The sequence below is a fragment of the Eptatretus burgeri genome, chromosome 5, assembly GCF_056783735.1.
Source record: "Eptatretus burgeri isolate ZD-2024b chromosome 5, Ebu_testis_v1, whole genome shotgun sequence".
NCBI classification, from domain to species: Eukaryota; Metazoa; Chordata; class Myxini; order Myxiniformes; family Myxinidae; genus Eptatretus; species Eptatretus burgeri.
The window spans coordinates 122,762,535-122,786,508 of NC_140965.1; the positions used below are offsets into that span (position 1 = coordinate 122,762,535).

Consider the following 23,974-nt stretch of genomic DNA (forward strand, 5'->3'; position numbering starts at 1 on the left):
GATAGACGATGGGGGGGGGGGGTGTAGGCGATGGACGATGGGGTGGAGGGGGGTTGTGGGTGATGGACAATGGTGGGGGTACTACTCGTCCACCCAACATCACAGATAAACTCACTCATCTACCGAACCTCACCCATCAAACTCACTCATTCACCCAACCTCACCCATCAAACTCACTCATTCACCCAACCTCACCCATCAAACTCACTCATTCACCTAACCTCACCCATCAAACTCACTCATGAAACTCACTCATTCATCGAAATTCACTCATTTAACCAACCTGGCAGTGTTGGGCACAGATAACCAAAACGTTTAATACGATAACGATAATCCGATAACGATAATCCGGTAATTATAATACAAAGTTATCGGAAGTTAACGATAATCCGATAACGATAACTACTTTTTAACAAAAATTCAAAAAAACAAGGGAAAAGCTTCAAAACCCATAGAAAAGGCTTATTTATGCTAAACCCAAGAATAAAATAAGCATTATGCGTCTTTTTAGAGTCTATGAGCAGTCACACACACAGCACACACAGTACACACAGCACACACAGCACACACAGCACACACAGTACACACAGTACACACAGCACACAGCACACACAGCACGGTTAACCGGACGGAGTCCAACATGCACTGGGAGGTTAACAGGACGGGTGAAGGACACAATGTGAATCCAACAAACAAATTAATGTCCATTTCTTACCGAAAGACCAACGGGAACAGGTCCGCGAACGCTGCGCACACAAACAGGAAGGCAACGTTAATTCAAACATGAGAGGAACGACCTTACAAACACACTGAGAACAGTTACAAACATGGCGCGATGGTATCTCCACGCCTCAACACTCATGTCCGATTGTCCGTCGCTCTGCCGAAGGTTAGACCGTCCTTGTGTTTGAATTAACCGATCTGTACGTTTCCCAACCTTGACCGAACCCAGTACCTGCAGAGCCGAGCAGCCGCATGGCTGAGGAGGTCGCCATTGCAAGGCTTCTTATTCTTCTTCTTCTTCTTCTTCTTCTTCTTCTTCTTCTTCTTCTTCTTCCTCTTCTTCTTTCTCCTCCTCCTCTTCTTCTTCCATTTTCTTCACACGGCGGCCTGATCCAGCATTATCTTGGAAAACAAGTAATCTATAATCATGTACATTTTTCTCCTCCTTGATAATTAGTTCGGCGAAATGCGACCCGGAAACGATAAAAATGTTATCGGACAAAAAATTAACGGACATTATCGGACGAAAAAATCGAGTTATCGGAAGTTAACTGGTCCGATAACGATAAATGGAAGTTAACTTACGATAAAAAAGTTAACTTCGATAATTATCTGTTATCGGATTATCGCTTTTGTGCCCAACACTGCAACCTGGGCATGAGAAAATGCGTCCAAACCGTCAAATCTCGCGCAATCTCGCGTGATTTGGAACGAGATGAAAACAGACAAAATGGCCGCCGCAGAATTACCAGTGATTTCTGCGGACAAAAACAGGAGTTATAGTTGAGAAAACTAGTAGAGAAGCTAGTACAAATTGTACAAAATAACAGGAATCGCCGGTGATTCGCCAGCCGGGCAGGTAAGGCAGTCTTGTGCACCCGCCCAGCACAAAAGTTAGGCGCCATTGGCAACCAGGCGGCCGTTAATTTGCACCCCTGCACACACACACACACACACACACACACACACACACACACACACACACACACACACAGAGACACACACACACACACACACCTGATCAGTATCAGTTTCACCTCCTGACACCCACCCACCACACGTGAAGATCTCATACACACACACACACACACACACACACACACACACACACACACACACACAGACACACACACAGACACAGAGACACACACACACCTGATCAGTATCAGTTTCACCTCCTGACACCCACCCACCCCACGTGGAGATAACAACACACACACACACACACACACACACACACACACACACACACACACACACACACACACACACAGACAAACAGACAGACATGCACACACACACACACACACACATAGCCACACACACACATAGACAGACAGACAGACACGAACACACACACAGACACACACACATAAACACACAGACACACACATACATACACACACACATAGCCACACAGACAGACACACACACGTACACACACACATACACAAACACACAGTGACACACACATACACACACACCTGATCAGTATCAGTTTCACCTCCTGACACCTACCCACCCCACGTGGAGATCACAACACACACACACACACCACAGACACACATACATACACACACCACAGTGACACACACACACACACCACAGACACACACATACAGACACACCTGATTGGTATCAGTTTCACCTACTGACACCCACCCACCCCCACGTGGAGATCACAACACACACACACCTGATCGGTATCAGTTTCACCTCCTGACATCCACCCACCACACTTGAAGATGAAGATATGAAGATATGAAGATATATATATATATATATATATATATATATATATATATATATATATATATATATATATATATATATATATATCTCTCTCTCTCTCTCTCTCTCTCTCTCTCTCTCTCTCTCTCTCTCTCTCTCTCTCTCTCTCTCTCTCTCTCTCTCTCTCTCTCTCTCTCTCTTTCTCTTTCTCTTTCTCTTTCTCTTTCTCTTTCTCTTTCTCTTTCTCTTTCTCTTTCTCTTTCTCTTTCTCTTTCTCTTTCTCTTTCTCTTTCTCTTTCTCTTTCTCTTTCTCTTTCTCTTTCTCTTTCTCTTTCTCTTTCTCTTTCTCTTTCTCTTTCTCTTTCTCTTTCTCTTTCTCTTTCTCTTTCTCTTTCTCTTTCTCTTTCTCTTTCTCTTTCTCTCTCTCTCTCTTTTTCTCTTTTTCTCTTTTTCTCTTTTTTTTTTCTCTCTCTTTCTCTCTCTTTCTCTCTGTTGTCATGAATGGTGAAATTGCCCTGTGGCCAAAGCAATGTGTATCATAAGTAAATCTCTTCTCTTCTTCTTCTTCTTTCGGCTGCTCCCGTTAGGGGTCGGATCATCCGTATGATCCGCATAGTGATTTGGCACATGTTTTACGCCGGATGCCCTTCCTGACGCAACCCTGGTCGCCTCTTACGACACAGGGATATGGTACACCTATTTTAACCGGGGTATACACCGGCCCAGTACACTGGTACTCATTTCGCCGACCTCGGAAGGATGACAGGCTGAGTCAACCCCCTGGTGTATTAATTCAGTGGCTCAACGGGCTTGAACTCAGGACCTTTTGGATCCCAAGCCGCTGCCCTAACCACTGCGCCAACACCAGGCTTAAAAAGTAAAACCATCTGTCATAAGTAAAACTGTCTTTCAAATATAATTTCACTTTTCCAAATAAGTGGAATAGTTCATGCATTTGTCAAAGCAGAAGCCAAATTAACTGCCGGACTTCAAATGTACAATGAAGATGAAGAGATCCCCACAAGGTAGCACAAGCAATTGTAAAATAGGTTTGCTCTACTACCAATTTGAGTCTATCGGTGATGGTTACATCGGTTTGCCCCACTACCAATTTGAGTCTATCGGTGATGGTTACATCGGTTTGCCCCACTACCATTTTGAGTGTGTCGGTGATGGTTACATATGTTTGCTCCACTAGCAATTTGAGTGTGTCGGTGATGGTTACATAGGTTTGCTCCACTACCAATTTGAGTGTGTCAGTGATGGTTACATATGTTTACTCCAATAGCAATTTGAGTGTGTCGGTGATGGTTACATAGGTTTGCAAAAGTTTTTAAAATAATTGTTGCAGGAAACGTTTGCCATCAATGAAGGACCATGGTTGTAGGAAAGAGTGCATGATGAAACTTAATGGCAGGTTGCCTTCCCCAAATGTGTGTCAAACATCTTTAACTCCAACATGTCAAACATCTGCTCACGATTCGGAAGGTCTAAAGAAGCACCTGCCAACCATTACATCAAGAACTTGTGACCACATGAAACCATATACCATATGCTGAGAGAGAACAAAGGTAAACCTTGCAGTGGGTGGAATATAATTATTTAATTGGATAATGGAAGGACAAATCTACAAGAGGCCTTTTCTTAATCTATAATGCTGATTTTATGTGTTTTTAAATAAATACACATACATACAAGCGAACAGTAAATAAAGGAAGATACTTTTTCTTTTGCAGATAACTGCTGGTACTACTAAAACCAACAACTTACTCAATGGCACCAATAATTCCCACCTCTTGGGGATTGGTCTTGTAATGTTTTCAGTCCAAATTTTTCATAAACCAGCGAACCAGGCCGAATGTTCCACTGAAGGTTGCAGGAACTTGGAATTTGTTCTTGGTACTGGTGATAACTTTCCTCATTTTCAAGAAGGACATCAAGGGATCTTTAACACCTAGCAACAACCAGTGCTGTGATCCGATGGATGGAAGGCCACACATTGATGCAAAACCCGGAATTTTGAAACACCTGGGTGACTGTTTATAGCTGGGTCAAGATTCCAACCAAGACAAGACCACTCAAGGTGCATACATCTACGTCTAGGTTATCCTACCAGCCCTCTCCTTAAGAAAACTCTGTGTTCTCATTTTACCCCAACGATGATGGATGGTGACAAAGTGTAAAAAGTTGATTTATTAAAGTAATATTTATATACATTTGTGATCTCTCAAACAATTTTAACAAATTTTCCAGTATACATGATTACTTTTACAGCAGTAAAAACCCTTGAAATGAACAATTAGTGTTATTTTCATACAACTCTGAAAGATAGGCCACAGACAATACCCTCGAAACACCACCTTCGTCTTCTTTCCTGATCACATTGAACAAATAACTTGTCAATAAATAGTGGCCAATGAAGAGTGATGTCTATCAATCTGTGAGCAAAAAGAACCCTGCAAAAAAAAAGTACATTAATAAAAACAATTACGGGATGGAGATTTCCAACTGAATGCTTTCAAAAGACGCCAGAAAACCTGATGACAAATGCAATGCCTGATGGTGCATTGTACCTTATAAAAGTCACATTCTGCTTTTCAACACCCAATTCATATATTTATCTGTATACATTGTCGAGGCTCGTATAGGAGCTAACGCATAGAATGTAAAACAAAGGGAGCAGGAGACAAGACAGGTGGGAAAGGGAAGCAAAAAACAGTGGGGAACAGAGACAATAGGAGATCTGTGGAAGAGAGAGAGGAGAGGACAATCTGTGGAGGACAATAGGAGAGAGGGATGTGGCAGGGAACACAGGGTAAACAAAATGGACACTACAGGGACTTTCAGGACCACAACCCATTACAGGACTTTCAGGTCCATAACACTACAGGCATTTTCAGGAAGGAAAACAGGGAATTTGAAGGAGTGTGGTATGGGTGGATTAACAGGGGTAGAAAAGATCATAGTTTTGGATGGGGGAAGATAAGAGATGTTGGTGAACAGCTGTTTTGAAGACTTGGAGGGAAGAGTGGGATTGAAGAGAGTGTGGGAGTTTGCTCCACAGGCAGATAAAAAGGGGAATGGAAAAGTGAAGGTGAGCAGTAATTCTTGATTTTTGGAGTTTCACCAGAAGGGGGTTGCTGGTGGACCTTGAGCACCCAGCGGAAATATGAGGGGGATAAATCACAGACAGCAGGGGGGCGAGGCCAGAGAGGAGACGGTAGAAGACCACCGACCTGTCTATGGTGAGAGAGTGAGAGACCCAAAGACTCAGCCTCATCGCGAGAGATAACAATGATCCTAAAAGCCGTGGTTTCCACAGTGTGAAGCCAAGAAATGGGAACACCAGCCCAGAACGGATGCAGGAACACCAGCTCAGAGGGGAAAGAAGTACTCCATCAGACTGTGGATGTCGTTTCGGCTGATTGTGGGGCATGCCCCTCACAAGATGCCAACTCTCTGACGGCCCCCTTGATATCCATATCGGTAAATTTTCCTTTCACCCTTCTGTTGATACGTTGAAAGTTATCGGCTTTACGAGGCTTAATAATAGAGTTACCAGAAAGGATGACTGGAAGCGGTGGCAAGATGTTCATTGCCAAAATAATAATAACAATAATAATAATAATAATAATCAGCCATCTGACACTTGACTTTAGAAGTCAATGAGACATTGGGGGAGTCCGGAGCCTCTTTAATCGGGCACCCTAAGGCCAAAGTAACAAAAAACAAGGAGGTGATACCAGGCCAAGGGGGCCTGGTTCTATCGAACCTATTGAACAATACTTGCATTAATTGGACTTGTAAAGGGTGATAATGGATCAAAATGCATATTTTGATGGAAAAATGAGAGGTTGTACAAGGACGGCATTTATATAAAAACTCCTTGGGCTCTCCGAGCCAGTGTGAGGCAGGATCCCTTTTGGCTCCTCATTGTACCTGAATTGACCCAACATTAGCTGGCTGAGGTTCAAGAAACCATGGGCTGGATTGAAAAATGTCCCGCCAAGTAAATTGGTTATAGCAGCTACTTTTCCTCATCTCCTTAAAATAGGAGATGCCTCATCAATAAGGTTAACAAATCTCGCCAAATAAAATATTAATTTACAACATCTCAGGTCAAACACCAATTTTATACTCCTGTTTTTATTCAAAGTTTCCTTCAACTAGAGAAAATTTATGCAATAATGACATGACGTTTGCTCTGGACATGGCCTTATAGACCATTAGTCGCATGAATTATTGTTTTCGGAAGATTGCTTCATGGTTTCTGGCAACTTTGTGAATACTCCATTTGTTTCATTCACTGTCAGTTCACGTACTTCCTTCTATAACAATGAAAAAGGCATTTATTGTATGTCAAGCCAAAAGCTGTGATGGATGGAAAAATAAATAAATAAATAAACAAATCAACCTTTGGCATATCGTTTGCTCTTGTGAAAACATCTCTTCATTCACACCAACCAGCACTGTATGAACCTCATGAAACCAACTCAAAACAATGCAAAAAACAGAAATCCTCGATGGTTCGAGAAATCCTACAATAGGGACATTTCATCCTCCTAAAGTAATCATCATTTAAGCTTCCAGTTTGTCATTGTGGGAATTATGGTTTCAGTGGCAGTTTGTCATTTCTATGCTGATTGACGTGCTTCCGTATCAAAGTATAACATTTCATATTTGTCTTCGTCATCAATTTGGGTCCATTTTTGTTTGTGTCAATTGTTAATGTGTATCTTTGTGTGCCTGTTTAGTTACATAGATCTAGTGCACACTGCTTCAGCTAATTAGGCCACCCAGGTCAGGTCAGGCATGGGAGCATGCGCCGGAGCAGCGTGTCCCTGAGTCCACTTTCTGCCGGTACTCCAGGGGCCTCTATCTAGAAATCCCCGAGGCAGATGCCTGGCCCATCCTCATCTCCTTGAGATGCTGATCAACCTGCTGCAACCACGAGGCACGTGGTCAGCCCATTGGCCTCCTCCACTCACGAGGCTTCATCGCTGAGAGAATCTGGTGAGCAGCATCATTATCAGGAAAACGAGCCACATGTCCATACAGCCGCAGCTCACGCTCACGGACTATGCAGGTAACAAATCTCATCTGAGTCTCTCTCAGAAACTGCTTGTTGGACACAAAGTCCAACCAACTCTAGCCAACGATTCTCCAAAGAGACCTGGTACCAAAGGAATTAAGTCTCCATTTGAGATCCCTGGTCAGAGTCCAAGTCTCACATCCATAGAGCAAGACTGGAAGCACCAAGGACCTGAAGACTCGGACTTTCGTCATCCTGCACAGGTACCGGCAGCACTACACCGCATGATCCAGAGAATCCATGATTCCCCAGGCCCGACCCAGACGTCTGTTTACCTCTGGCTCACAGCCAACAGAGACATGAGTATGACTGCCAAGGTAAGTTAATCTCTACTTGACCTCAACATCCTTGCCACAAACAGCGACAGAAAGGATACCAGTACCCAAGATGTCATTGAAAGCCTGGATCTTAGTTTTGACCCACGAAACCCGTAATCCCAGCGGCTCAGACTCCTCATTCAGCAACTCGAGACCCTCAAAAGGTATCTAGAGTCTCGGTAAAGATGACTGCATCATCTGCGAAATCAAGGTCAAAGATCTTGACATTCCCAAATGAAGCAACGCTGATTGATCTCTCCGACATCCCACCCAGAATCCAGTCCATACAAGTGCTGAAAAGTGTGGGGGCCAGTACACAACACTGACAAACTCCAATAACAACTGGAAATAAGTCAGAGATGGTACCACCACATCTCACAGCACTCTCAGTACCACAGTAGAATTCAGACATCAGATCGATAAGTTTTGGTGGCACCGCACGAAGACCAAGAATCTTCCAGAGGGCATCCAGATTCACTGAATCAAACGCTTTACAGAGATCAACATAGGCTGTAAACAGCCCCTGCCAAAACTCTCCCATCTGCTTTCAGTGAGGACCTGAAGAGCAAGGATACGGTCAATCGTTGAACTCTTTGGTGGAAAGCCTGACCACTCTGGGCGCTGGTGCTTCAGCAGATGGTGGTAAACCCCATCAAGAATTACCCAAGCAAAGACCTTGCCTGGCACTGAGAGCAGCGTCACCCCTCAGTAGTTGTAGTCTTGGCGATCACCCTTCCCTTTCCAGAGAGGGACAACAAGGCCAGCATTGATGACAAAGATCCCTGGAGCTTTACCCCATTTCATCTGGTTCACCGCAGCCCGTGTTCCACAAACGAAGGTGAACCACGGTTGATTGGACGATCAGCAATAGGAATATTCACACTCCTCCCATCCAACTCGACAGCTGGTGGATCAGCCTGGTACAACCGCTCAAATTAACCAGCCCAGCGGGCCTTCAGTTCAGATTCCTCTGCACAAAGCCCACCACCCTCTGCTCTAACTGCAGTACACCGAGGGATGGGCTTGGACGAACACAATGCGTGAATTCCCCTGTAAGCAGGATGAGAATTACTTAACCACAGGTGATGCTCTACCCCCTCACAGATTCCTCACACATAGGCCTCTTTGTCCACCCTTAGTACATGTACAGTTTTACACCTCAGCTCCCTGAACAGCTCAGCTCTGCTATTCAGCCTGGCCTTTCAACTCTGGTGAATGGTATCCAGTGTCCCTTGAGAGACAAAATTCTTATTCATCCTATGGTGAGTTCCAAGTCATCCAACAGCAACATCAAGAACAGTGGTCTTGAAGGCACTCCACAACACTTTAGGATTCCCCAGAGCAACCAGACCCCCCAAATCTCCACTCAGCACGTCAGCAAACTCCTCAGCTATTCTCTCATCCTTGATCTTGCCAACATCCAGCCAAGGCTGGGATGGTACCATTCTCCTGGATTTAAACTGCAACTTCAGAGTTGCTACAACAAGTCTGTGGTCAGTATTGAGGAACTGAGCACTCCGGTAGACCCTGCAGTTCTGGATCATCCTCCAGCGACCATTGACAAGCACATGGTCAATCTCCTTTGCCACACCACCAGCGTTGGAATACCAAGTCCAGCGATGAGCTTGTGGGCGCTGAAAGCACGAACCAGCCACCCTAAGTCCATGACTTCTTGCAAAGTCAAGGAACTTAGTACCATTCAGGTTCATAGTTCCTGACCCATGGGGACCAACACACGTCTCATAACCATCCCTATCAGTTCCAGTTGATGCATTGAAATCCTCCAAGACTGGAAGTGTATCTCGACTGGGGCACTGATCAACCACAGACTCGAGCGTGGCATAGAATGCGTCCTTCACGGTGAGGTCACTCGCTTCAGTCGGAGCATATGCAGAGATCACGGAAATGACACCCAAGGAGTGACGAATCCTTAGTCTCATAAAACGCTCGTTTGCAGGTGTTACTTAAATTATGATTGGAGTCAATGTATTGGACAGAGCTACAGCAACTCCTTGGGCATGGTAACCATCAGAGCGACCAGACCAATAGTAGGTGTAACCACCCACCATGATCTCACCGCAATCTGGACTCCATACCTCATGGAGTATTTTGTACTTGTGAGGTACCCGTGCTACGCACGAGTGGGAGCCCAAATGCAAACACACAATGTGGAAACAACAATTGCTAAACCATGAACCAATATATTCCACATTTCTGTTGCACCTTCAGTCGGACGTCAGGCATGGGCAGCCGGTTTGTGAAGGACTTGGGTAAAAAAAAAAAATTACTGCAGCTGACCCCAAAAGAAGTAAGGTGGGTAATATTTCTCTGATGTCACAAAGGCAAAACTACAAATGCCGAATCCACGAATGTCACCGGTGGAAACCCTCACATTATTTCCTCATTTTGATTTTAACTCAATCTCTATATTTTCATTCCAAACAGCATCAATCCAATCACAAATTGATACTATACCATTAATATAACTAAATACAATATTACAAACACTCATGAGATAAACAAATAAAATAAAATAAAATAAAAATGTCATTCTGACCTTACATCTGGATCGGGACCAGATTTGTACGGATCGAAACCCAAAACCAAAATTGTATTGAGGTATTTATGAAATATCCCACACACCTGCTGAGGACACTGGCTGGGACCCCTACACGTTCCACAGAAGATTTCGTGGGGATAGCCCCCAAAATGAGGGAGTACTTCAGGGACGAACAGACGGACAGAGACAGATGCTGCTGCTTTATAATATGGATGCCAACATGGCAGAATTTTTCCTGACCCTCTCTCCTTTCTCTGCTCCTTCCCTTCTATTCCATCCCCATACTCCTGTATACCCCCAATCTTCCTCTCCTTCTCTCCCAAACTTCACTTGCCTCCTTTCCTTCTTCCACTGTCATACTTTGTCTTATTTTTCTCAATTTACTCCCGACCTATACGTACACAACAAAGAGAAACGACCTCCATTCCTATCCTCTTCCCTTCTGTTCCTTTACTCAATGTTGGCATTTCCAATTTCTTCCATCCCTACCCTGTGTTAGCGTAATAAATAGATGCCTTATAAAAGGGTCACATGATCACAAGTAGTTACATAAGGAGGTACTGCTCGATTTGTTTGAACAATAGCACGCATATGCTATATGGAAAGGAGCATTTAGAATGCTCTTTTTGACCACCTGTGAACCTCAATGGAAGCATCAGCTTGCAAAGCAGTTTCTTGGCAAAGGTTATACTAGGTGGTTTGCCATTGACTTCCTAGCATTGTCTGTACATGCTCTATCCTATTAAATGCTGAGCATCAAGCAAGGGAGCAGCACGTACCATTTTTAAAGTGTTTGGAATGACTCGGACAGGGTTTGAACCAACGACCTCCCACATTCGGAGCGGAAGAATTACATGGCAGCTACATCCACCTGAACTTGGGCTTGGTTGTCTGTCTGCACGACGAGGTAGAAACGAAGTTAAAGGGGAACCCAAACGTGAGACCACATCAATCCTAATATATCCCTTGATACCCTAAACAAATAGATATGATGGGTCTTTTTCCGATTTCCGATATATAAAGTCAGTAATTTTGTGATTGAAAGTCCAAGTCTTCTTCTGATTCACTCTTAGCCGTGACATAACACCTGGGAATCGATTGCCATATTCGCACTGTCTACGGGTTACATGACGGTACGATTTAACTCAAGCGGAGAATAATTTTTGATTTTCCACAAATTTGCCGAGTCGATGCATCCTTGGTGGTTGTATACTGTGTAGTGATACAAACCGAGCTGGTTTCATGCTACACCGCCCTCGGTTTGCCAGAAATTGGACGAGGTTTGTCCGAAATACCCGAGTGTGGATAGGGCCGACAAAAAGTTCACTTTTGTGCTCGGAACATGCTACAGAGCACTGTTATGAAACAACGGAGATAGCTAGATCTTGTGGTTATCCACCACGACTGAAAGAGGATGCCATCCCCATGATTAAGTGAAAGAAACAGTCGTCGCTCAGAACTGTCTACCCAGCACATGTACAGTACATGGGCGACCACTCCCCCCTCCACATCCCCCTACAATCCCCCATCAACCATCACCTCCACAATATCCACCACCACCCCACACCCTCCTCCACTATCATCCTACAAAACCCACCACCACCACACCCCCTCCCTCCCCACCATCACCCCACAATACCGACCACCACTGCACACCCACTTCAACAAATGGCATCCTGGGAAAGTATGAAATGGGATGACCCCTTAAGATACAGGACACCTAGTCAGCCTGTGACAGTGGACCAAAGCATCCATCGCCCATTTTGTCTGTGGTGTCCGAGTGTGCCGGGGCGGTGTCCTTGCTGTGTCGTACCATGTCTGCATTGTGTCACACCGTGTTTCTGCTGGAGTAGTATAACTGATTCATCAATTGATGCAAAATCTCTTATAAACCGTCAATTGAACGGAAAAACAACACCAACCAATCTGGAGTGAACATGCGAATGGAATTTTTATCTCCACTAGCACCTCCATCGTCGGCATCTTCGTCTGAATCATTCGCATAAGGCACAAAACGAGAAGGCTCCATAATTCCTCTGAAAATGTTTCCATCATTAATTTTTGTCTCCGATAGTTGATGCAAAATCGCACGGATCGGTTTCAACACTCCGAGAATCTTCAGAGTGACTAATGACGGTGGAAATCAGTATCTGAATCCGAGCTCAACATATAATACACTGTTTCTCAACGTAAGCCGAGCTTTTGGATCAAAGTGGATTCTGGGTGTGACGTCAGTGTCGAAAATCGAAAAGAAACTTTAGCCCTTTTGTGGAACTTTATGATTGACAAAAAAGAAATTCAAACAAAATTTTTCCTCTTCAAATTAGTTCGTGATTAACGATTTTCAGTGGTTTCCAGAAAAAAAGAATTTTGCATTTGGGTTCTCCTTTACAATATATATATATATATATATATATATATATATATATATATATATATATATATATATATATATATATATATATATATATTTCAATACCCAAAAGCAAACAAAGTAGATACACCGTCAGTAGAGTACCAGGGGAGAGGAAAAAATGATAATAAAACAAACACCTCAACAGGCAGCTATCCACACTCTTCATCAACGGCCAGGATGTGGGGTACGATGTCACCTTGGCTCCGTAGTACACGGAGAAAGAGGGTGAGTACGCAATTTCTGCAACATCAACTTTTCACACTGATTTTGAATTGTTTTAATGGAATAAAATTGGCAGGCAGAGAGATATCAAGGTAATTGAAAGGGAAAGTATTGGTTCGTGTGTGATGCCAGCCTACCTTTCTGGTCTCGAAATGGTGCCACTGACAGAGAGACAATAGAGGTTGCAGATCTGTGAGAACAACTGATTCAGGAGGATTGTGGGAGTGAAGAGGGTGGATACAAGGAGAATGGATGAACTGAGGGAGGAGATTGATTGTGAAAATGAGCTTGACGGGGAGATTGATAAATAGCCGGCTGAGATGGGCTGGACACTTGGTGCAGATAGAGGAAGAGAGAATGGTTAAGAGATCGTTGAGGGAGCAAGGTAGGAGGAAAAGAGGTATATCGAGGTTTGGAAGATTGTGTGAGGATCCTTACTCTATCCTTACTCTATCAAGATCTACAAACATGTAAACCCCCTTCCCCCCTCTCCCCCATAAATGCACAGTGTGAGGAGGCTTCTCCTTCTGATTCCCCATTTAGCTTTCTTTCCCTCTTCGTCGTACTCTATAGACGCTGCGAACAGAATGAATTATTTTTGGAAAGTTGCCACTAGAGGATCGAGTAAAACTGAAAATGACGGCCCGGGCAGCATTTGATCGAGTACAATCGCATTGTTTACATGGAGATCGCCATGTTGTTAAGCAGTGCCAAGCACTGCCTTCCATTAGAGAGCTTGTTTGAGTGGTTTGAAACATGCAAGCCACTTGGCAAGTGATGGCAAGCTGCTTGCTACCAGAACACACCCCAGGTGTTGGTATGGCGCAGGCATGATGGGCTGAATGGCATCCTCCTGGGTCGGCTTTCCTTGGTAAATAGATATAAATCTAAATATTAATCACCTCCTGCATTATCACCTTTCTAACATTTATCAATTATCAAGTTGGGCTGAATGGATAAACACCAGAGGCCTTTTCACTGTGATTCTGATTAGCTTGTGGTTAGACTGATGATGCCTTTCGGTCTGGATGTGGACCGCGGTCCGCCTATTGAGGACCCTTGGCACTCTCATTACACATTCATCTCCGATGCAATAATGACTGAATCATTCACTTTTATTACCTGAAAATTCCGCTATTGGTGAGCAAAAAGGCTTCTTTAGAAGAGAGCTTGAAGCAACATGGACCTGCAGTCGAAATGTCTATCTGTATCCGGTACTCATGCACACGACACATTTTCAGCGCATGTGCACCATGCAGTTTGTGCTTAATCCAACTAATGAAATCCAGCACGATGTGTACAACCAGATACCGGTCTCTATTATTAAATAGTGCCCAACAACGCAGATCAATTTAAGAGATAACTTATCTGAGGAAAATTAATATTGATTTATACATCATCATTAGATGATGCATTTGGGGAACATCCCACATCCGGGTCTGTGTGGCTTGTACAGAGCAACGCATCTGATGTTCTCTTTGAACGCCAGTATTGGTTGTTGTTTTATTGCTTAGGACGTGACGTCATCTGCCACCTTCCCACGCATGCTCTGTTGTGCTTTTCTCACATATATGATGTTCTTCCTCTTTGGTCTTTGATCGCCATGAGCTCGGTGTGTTTTGTGTGAACTACCAATAAAGCTCGATCCATTCACAGAAACGTGTGCTGTGGTGATCCGATGGATTCAGAACACGACGAGGTCTATCCCAGCTACCTGGCAGAGCAAAAAAAGTGGGTGTGAGGGGGGGGGATCGATATGTTGTCCCCCCTCTATCGATTGTTCATCATAGTCAAAAAGTAGGAGGGGAGGGGACATGTCCCATCGATGCCCATAAGTATACGGGAGTGTAAAACCAGGCCATGCATTGTCATGCCAATGTGACATCTTTGTCATGCAAGAACAAAACAGAGATTTTGCGATCTCTCGATCTGGTACTTTTGTGATGTATTTTGGCACATTGTACACCGCTCCTTCCCAATTCCATATCCAAGCGATGCATGACATCATTGCTAGGCACTGAAGGAAGGAAGTACTCAGTTTTTCCCATTTTCTTGTTACTTGGCAAAAAAAAAAGAAAAATTTGACAAGTACGTTTTTCGCCTCTGTTGTGTTGGTTTGTTTGTTTTTTATTGTTTTTGTTTGTCTGTCTGTCTGCTCGCATCCAGCCCAAACAGCTAAACCAATCATTCTGAAATTTTCAGAAATTATGATGAAATTTTCAGACCCTCAGAAGGTCCCACATTAATGTTTCCTAAAATTTGGTCTGGATTGACCGAAAAGCCAATTTGGGCCAAATTATCTAAAATCCTCAAATTTCATCCAATTGACTTGATATTTAAAGAGCATTTGCACATCCGGTCACTGAATTCAACTACCTATTTTTGAGGTTAACTTCGGTCAAATGGTCAACATAGGCTGTAAGGTCAACCCAACATAGGTCAAATTTTTTTATTGTTTCTATAATTGCCAATTTTCATCCGATTGACTTGAAATTTGAAGAATATTTGCATATCTGCTTGCTGAATTCAAGCACAAATTATTTTTGAGTTCAACATTGGTCAAAAGATAAACATAGGGTAACTTTCGAAAATTGTCATTTTTCATCTGATTGACCTGAAATTTCAACAGGATATTCAAAGCTCACTGAATACAACCACAAATTATTTTTGACCTCGGCAAATGCCAAAAGATCATCATCGGCCAAAGCTCAACAACTTATAATCACTCTCTGAAATCCTCAATTTTCATCCAATTGACTTGAAATCTGAAGAGCATTTGCATATCAAGTCGCTGCATTCAACCACATTAATTTTGAGGTAAACATAGGCCAAAAGGTCCAGAAAGGCCAATTTGGGCCAAATTCTCTAAAATCCTCAATTATAATCCAATTAACTTGAAATTTGAAGAGCATTTTCAGATCAGGTCAATTAATTAAACCCCCTATTATTTTGAGGTCAATATCAGCCAAAAGGTCAACATAGGCCAAAACCTCAAAATGGGGCCAATTTCTAAAATTATCAATTTTCATCTGATTGACTTAAAATTTGAATAGGATGTTCATAGCTCACTAAATACAACCACCAATTATTTTTGAGGTCAGCAAACGCTAAAACGCCAACATAGGCCAAAGGTCACAAACTTAGAATCACTTTCTAAAATCCTCTATTTTCATAGGATTGACATGAAATTTGAACAGAATTTGCATAACAGGTCAATTAATTCAATCACCAATTATTTTTAAGGTAATAAGGTCAACACAGGCCTAATTTCGAAAATTGACAGATAGGGCCAAAAACTACATATATTTATAGAAACATATATATATATATATATATATATATATATATATATATATATATATATATATATATATATATATATATATATATATATATACATCATATCTTAAAAAGTTGTGGACGAGTTATGACAAAACGAGTTGGATGAGTTGGCGAGGTGACAAGAACAATCCGATTCAACTTTGGTTCAGATCCAGCCCATCAGAGAGATAGAAAACATGAATTGTTCAACCTGGCAGAGGTATGCACTCTCCTGAGTGCCATTCTACATTGTTCTGTTTTGCCATGCATTGCTCTTTGAGTGATTTTTGCTTTGTTTGTTCGTTGTTTGTTTGTTTGTTTGTTTGTTTGTCCGGGCTTTATCTCAGCCATCCTTTGAGCTAGGAAGCTGAAATTTGGAGACAAAAGTGAAGATGTGCTTTGGCAAAACGGTATTTTAAAAAAATTTTCATTAATCAATTAATTGATGAATTATTATCTATTTATTTATTACTTTTTTATTTTCTTCCTCATCTGGGCAATATTTCAGGCACCGTTTGAGCTCGGAAGCTGATATTTGTACACGACACTGATCAAGTGATTTGGCTATTTCCGGTAATTTTGGATTATTAATTAATCAGTTAATCGATTAATTAATTTTTCGATTAATTACTTGATTTTCAAAAAGTTACAGATTCGGATGAAACTATTAGCCAATTGATTGGGTAATCAATTAGTTTACGATTATTATTTATTTTACTTCCGCAATTAATCAATGAATCAATAACTAAATGTGGACCGCTCCACCCCAAATCGCTCTCCATGTGCTGCAAGGTGAGTCAGTATCACGTGTACATATTTACCTTCATATCAGGAGTACACCGCTCCCTTCCAATTTGGTCTCCACGTGCTGCACGGCGGCATCACCAGGCGCCAAAGGCGCCCAGTCAATGTCACGCGTTGGAGGATTTGTTATTTATTTATTTCTTTGGTATGGGGGCGGTGTACTTTGAATGTACCTCTACTTGTTTTTCATTGTTGTTTGTTGTGAAAGCATTTGAGAATAAAAGATATGTGTTTTAATTGCTTGTCACTTCACTCTCTAGTAGTTTTTAAGCGTATCATTTTGTGCACATTTGAATGGGTGACAATTTTTCCCCGTGCCATCCCTACATATAGAGTACTACCACACTCCATGATATAATCACCACCCCACACCGAAGCTACCTACCATGGTCCTGCCAATGTGTCTTCTCAATATTTCCAGGTACCCTATTCAATTATACTTGAAAAACCGACTGACTACTGTTTCTCCTGCCACTACTTGTCCAGGGAGACCGTTCCATGTATTAACTCCTCTCTGAGTAAAACACCTGCTGCAACATCATTGTAACTATCCTCTTCTTTAGCGTCAAGCTGTGGACCCTGTTTCCATCACAATCAGGTCTGCAGAACACTCTTCTGCACTTATTCCTTCAATAGCCTTCATGATCTTTAACATCTTTATCAGATCCCCTCGTATTCTCCTTTTTAAGAATGTATAAATTCGTCTCTTTCAGCCTCTTCTCATAGCTTCGTCTATCTAACCCTGGAATTATGGGATATCAAAGCAAACGACGAGATGAAGTTTCGTTGTTAGTGTGTGCATAATGTATGGGGATGGCCTAGACGTATATACACTCGCATCAAAGCTGTCCTGACTGGGTTTGAATCCTGACACAGCTATAAACCATCATCCCAGGGTTTCACAGGCAGGGTGATTCATCAATGCGTGTGACTGTCCTCGGATGGACGTTAAACTGGGTGTCCCATCTAAAGGCAGTAGTTGGTGTTTGTTAAGTATCCCAGTGTCTTTTGTGAAGATTAGGTGAGTTATCACCAACACCCTCACCATTGGCCAGATTCCAAATTCCTGCCATAACCTTAGTCGAACATCATACATGAGTGAAGCTTCCTCCAGCCAACTCCACAAAAACGTGGGAATAATTCCAGCCAATAAAAAAGAAGAGTGTAGCATTGTGCATAAAATGCTTAAAAATTAAAATATATTTATCAGGTTTATTCAGAATAACAAAGCAAAGCAAACTAACGTAAAAAGGAAACAGGAAACTGTCATAAAGCCAATGAAATGAAACAAGCTGATCACTCTTGAAATCATAAACAGTGGCATGTTTAATATCCATAGGATGGAGATGGACAGACTAGGTAGCCAGTTTAACACCACAACCCATTAACAACTGCATGATGTATGCACTACAATGGTCAGGCCACAAAACATCCTTAAACTTCTCACCTTTTTACTATTAATGAAATCCTAATCGATAATTTGTAAAAAAGAAAACGACCACTCAACCTTATCTATCTTTCATGTGTCGAAACAACAGGGATTCAATTGTTCGTCTGCAACGTCAAAAACATACACAACGGTGCCCCTGAGATGAGGTGGAGACGTTTGCTCCCAACTGAGATGCAGTATTTTGAAAACCAACAAATTCACAAGTTTATCAACTGCAGACAAGCAAGCCCTCAGGGAAACTTAATGGAAAGTCAAATGGGGTATGAGGAGTGAGGAAATATTGTCATGTCAGCAAAATTTGTCAAAGGATATCCTTGAAGTCAACGCTCTCATGGAATTCCCATTCATGGAATAAACGGTCAATTTTGGTCTCAGCCTGTCTACATCTATCTGTCTATCTGTCTCTCTCTGTGTTTTTTTTCTCATTTTGTTTGTCTTCCTCTCCTCCTTCCTCTTTGTACCCCACTCTCTCACCCTTTATCTCAGATTTTTTTGCATTGTATGCAGGCCAAACCAAAAGTCTTGCATTTTTGAAGCATATTTTGTTCTTTTCTGGTGATATTGTTAATGCATAAACATGTGCACCGTACTCATTATTCAAAACAGTGGCTCGAACAATGCTGATTTGGGGATGTTGATATGTTTGTATACATAACATGAACGTCACACACACACACACACACACACACACACACCACATACATCAGGCAAAGCTCTAATATTATAAGATATGCTGAAAATCCCCTCTTGTTGTGAAACCCGCTTAATTAAACAATCTGTTCCGAATTACACATGCACTCAATTCTTCACCACAACTGTGGCCATTGTGAGGACCTCAAGGTCACATGTCATTGTAGAGTTACCAGTGCATCACGATACTTACACGGCCAAGCTACAACGTGAGTTACGACCGCAGCTGCATACAATTTGCACGATTGGCAAGCTGGCTGAAACGGCATGATTAGGACTCGGAAGGTTCATGCTGCCGGTCAGCAAAGCCAACAGCATGGCAGGCAATACTTTCAGGAAAGCTTTCTTCTCATTCAAATCCTGCACCGGTTGTCAAGTGTGATTGGTTGTCATGAATACAGTGTACGATATATCATACACATTGACAAAAAGGCACAGATATAAACAAGGGTAAGAATTGCTCTGCAACACACGTCCCCGAGCAATGTGATATTTTCCAAGTCCAAAACAGGAATATCTCTGTGAAAAATTGAGAAATGGCCTGAAACTCGAACTTCTTCTGTAACTTATCATAATAAATCCATGCACCAAGTACAAGTTGAATATGTTAAAGGGTATTGGGGGAAAAAAAAAGTCTGAAAATCCACAGGTAGCACGGATGAACGGACCGAGAGTAAACCTATAGTCCCCTCTAGTGAAACCCATAAGGGACTAATAAGGGAATTCCTGGAAGAACACCACAATCTTGAACCACAAGCATGAATCAATAAACCAGAAAGCCAAGAATTCCCAGCTATTAATTACTTAACTGAACTAATGTTTGCAATAGAGTTCTAGTTTGTTATTGAGTCAAACAAGATTTCGAAACATGAAAATCATGATGTCGACACATTCTACAAAAGCTACAGCAGCCCTAAGGAAAGTACAACTATGGACCGTGTGTATAGATATACATTGAACAGTCGTAGCATGCTTGTCGTTTTTGTACAAAACCATCATGATATCCAGGTTGTATCACGAGGTGAGACAGAACTCAAAATTAAAATCACCGGACGTCGAGACAATTTAATCATCCATCTCTCACTCTCATTCGGTAAATGTACTGTCATGGAACGAACCACTCAGCCCACTGCTGAGGCTGAGAATTTCAACAAAACAATGAATTATTATCATTATTATTATTATCAATGATTTATAATTGAGAGATGTCACTGATTTGTTCTTCCTCAAGAAAAATACAAAATGTACTGTCCACACAAAGGAAATCATTCTCCTGACAAAGCAGTTAACCATTAACCATTCTCGTTCCCAATCTCGTTCATGGAAGATTGGGTACCAGGGATACCTCGACTTAAAACCACCAGACTTTGATAGCAGTTGTCCACTTCGAAAGAAAAACCCGAATCCTGCACCGCAGCTCCTGCAGGATGGACGATAGAGAGGAATGCCGATTGTCGACATTCTTGCAATAAACGTGACCAAGAACCCAGCTATCTTACCTTGCGCCGGCGTTCTCTTGCTCTCTGCCGCCTCGCTCTCTTTGCCTCCAGGGGGTCAAGAGCGATCTCCAGGTCACGGTTCTTCTTCAACTGTGAGGCAGCATGCGCCATGGCAAGAAGAGTTGTCGGACGGATGGTTCAGAGAGGAGTGGGGCGGTGGGCTGCGGCAGCGTCAGTAGCGGGCAGAAGCCCTAACGGCAGCAAAACAAGCGATCGGGAACAGTCCACGAGTGCTTTACAGTGTAGGTGGGTGGTTGCTGAATGAATTCAAGTGGGCAAAGACAACCACAGAGCTCAGCACCACCGAATGAGCCGTGTGTCATTCCTGCATCGTGGAAAGAGAGCACAGGGCGATGCTGGATGTGGAATGCCAGGCATGCCAAGAGGGCTCCAGGCAGCAGCATCAGCAAATGCAGTGGAGGACGAATATCAGAAAGAGGAGGAGCAGCAGCAAGAGGAATAAGGAGAGGAGGAGAAATAAATGGAGGAGGAGTAAGAGGTGGTTGTGATGATGGTGAAAGAAAATGACGACATCTCAGGATTTGAATGTCACGAGCCCGTTTGTGAGGAAAGAACAACAAATGCACCACATGCTGCGGCACATACAATATCGAACTGGCCAGGGAGAATTACGTAACGAGCACTTTATGAATGCTGCATGGCAGTCGGAGTACGAGAGTGAAAATAGGACTTCATTGTGAGCAGAATGCGACTCAAATCATCCTGCATCTCGATTGTTGCCATGAAAACACAGTGAGTGTCCATCCCCACTGGGAAAATGATACAACTCACAGCACGTGACCCCGAAGCAAGGATCAAGACCTGCAGAGCATGACAAGGTTCGTATTAAGTGGTCCAGTCGATGAGGGAATGGATTGATTTTCATGACATGCCCCATGATGCTTACTGTGACGCAACATCTTTCATTCGACGGGGAGTCGGCGGGTCAGTAGGAAGCGGTGGAACAAAAGGAAACCACAAGACCCTTTCAACTATATGCATTGGATATATTCCTCTTCTTATTCTTCTTCTTCTTCTTCTTCTGTTTGCATGTGTCAAATAGCAGCTCACAGTTCCAAAGTCAGAGTCGATGATCAAGCGACAGTGCTGTCTGTAGTCTACTGGATAGCATTGAATCAGAGTCTGTTGGGATAGCCTTGAATCCTTCATTGAATTTTCTTGGTTCGCAGTCATTCATGAAGTCGTGGATAGATAGTTTGGTCTCGGGATGTTCTTCATGACAATAACCGAGCATTGTACATCGGTTTTCAAACAAGTTAAAAATCCACATTTTGGAGAGTGACACAATTATAAGATATAAAATTGAGCATTACAAGAACACTGCATAGTTCTCAAAGCTAAACGGCTCAGTGACTCGAAAAATGGGGTGAGTTTCATATTTTTGCTTTGTTGCTGAAACTCCTGGGAAGGCCACGGCGAACCACCGAGCATAACCCGTGCCAAGAAACTGCTTCAGCAACACTGGACCTGACTTTGGGCAGAACACTGAAACACCAGAACACAGTACGCTCAGTCATTTTATTTATGCATCCTCATCAATGCAGGTAGACACACAAGATGTGAAAAGGTATAATGGGTTTTCACCTCGTTTCAGCAGCTGCTTGGTGCCAAAATTGGCAAGGAAATGCAAATTGATTCTTCTTTGTTAACAACTTCATGGTTCTGCAGAATAATGCAGAATTTCGTTCAATTCCGATCTTCCCTCGCCCTCGACTTCCCCAAAAGTTTTCTTTGCAGTCAAGTCATAATTTCTCATCAATTGTTTTTATTTCTGTTTTTACCTCCGCCACCGAAGGTGAAGGAGGTTATGTTTTCACCCCTCTTGGTCTGTTTGTTTGTCTGTCTGTCTGTCTGTCTGTCTGTCTGTCTGTCTGTCTGTCTTGGTGCAGGATATCTCAACAAGTTGCAGACGGATTCGGATGAAACTTGGTGGACAGGTTGGCTGTGGGACAAGGACAAAGTGTTTCGATTTTGGTGAAGATCGGAATTCGGATCCGGATATGAGAATCATTTGATTTTTAAAGTGATTCTTCACCATTGAGAGATCGGGCCAAAACGATATATAGCCTGATATCTCAAAAATGTACTGGGCCAGATATGTTCTCGTGGATCAGGCATTATGTAGTGGAGGTTTCGTGCTCGACCGAGTGCCCTTCTAGTTTATCAATGAAACAGCTTTGATTTCTGGGATATAGTACACCCTCGTTGAAGAGGTTTCAAACTGTGCACCTTTCTCGGATTCATTGTTCCAATTGTGTGACAATACACTTCCTGTGACCCAGTCTTTGACGTGTGGTGTATTTACACTCATCACCATGGGCTGCGTTTCCTACCCATGGCATTAGTATGCCAGGCACGTACGTGGGCACGTATGCACGCAGCGGGAGGGGCAGCAGGGTCAGCATCTCCTGCACCAACACTGTACCACACGCTTCCTTCAAACAAAGCTAACAGTGCAAAGGGGCATCAAATACCTTGTTTGGACACGTACACCTTTACACATGTACATTCGCGTTTCTGTTACGAGAGACGATACAACACTCGAACAAATGTCAATAATGACAGATTGTAACACAGTTTACACACTCCATGTATGAGGGGTGCTCGAAATGTTCCATGAAAAAGACACTATCATCCAGGACTTGCACAAGATGGTTTTTTTTTTTTAATTCTCAATGTACAAGTAAATATAATTGTTGAGAATTTTTTTCTTACCAATTATGTAAATTCATAAATTGAAAAATAAGAAAATTGATGTTCCGTGCATTGTCGTCAGTATTTTGCTCGTTCGAATTTTTGAATGCTCCTTGGATGTGAAAACAACCCCCAAGAGTTTGTCTCAGGTTTGCTGGAGCAACACTGCATGATGCCATTTGAATAACGTCCGAATCTCTCTTGTGTAAGATTTCCACAATTACACATACATAGATTGATGATGTAAGCTTCTCTAGACCACTCTGGTCCCACAAGACTTATCACAACAAATATCATTTATACAAGACATCCACTGGCTGAGCACACATCACATGAAGAGTTTTCACATGATAAACAGCTTAAATACAATCCCATCCATCCATTGGGACCATACTCTGTACAGAGCGTTGGTGGTGCCCTTGACTATTGGACAC

At 42.6% G+C, this 23,974-nt stretch overlaps 1 protein-coding gene and 1 long non-coding RNA gene across 2 annotated transcripts in view; one reads left to right on the forward strand and one right to left on the reverse strand.

Moving 5' to 3' along the window:
• LOC147027264 (ankyrin-3-like) overlaps positions 1 to 22,936 on the reverse strand; it is a 493,469-nt gene extending 470,533 nt beyond the window's left edge. The window contains exon 1 of the mRNA XM_085883609.1: positions 20,826 to 22,936. Coding sequence (XP_085739735.1) covers positions 20,826 to 20,936 — 111 coding nt within the window. The 5' untranslated portion in view covers positions 20,937 to 22,936. The remainder of the gene's footprint in view (positions 1 to 20,825) is intronic.
• On the forward strand, positions 956 to 4,666 carry LOC147027266 (uncharacterized). The gene is made up of 3 exons (XR_015058754.1): positions 956 to 1,137; positions 3,806 to 4,025; positions 4,191 to 4,666. It is a non-coding gene; the product is annotated as an uncharacterized LOC147027266 (long non-coding RNA).
• Positions 22,937 to 23,974: the final 1,038 nt, after the last annotated feature.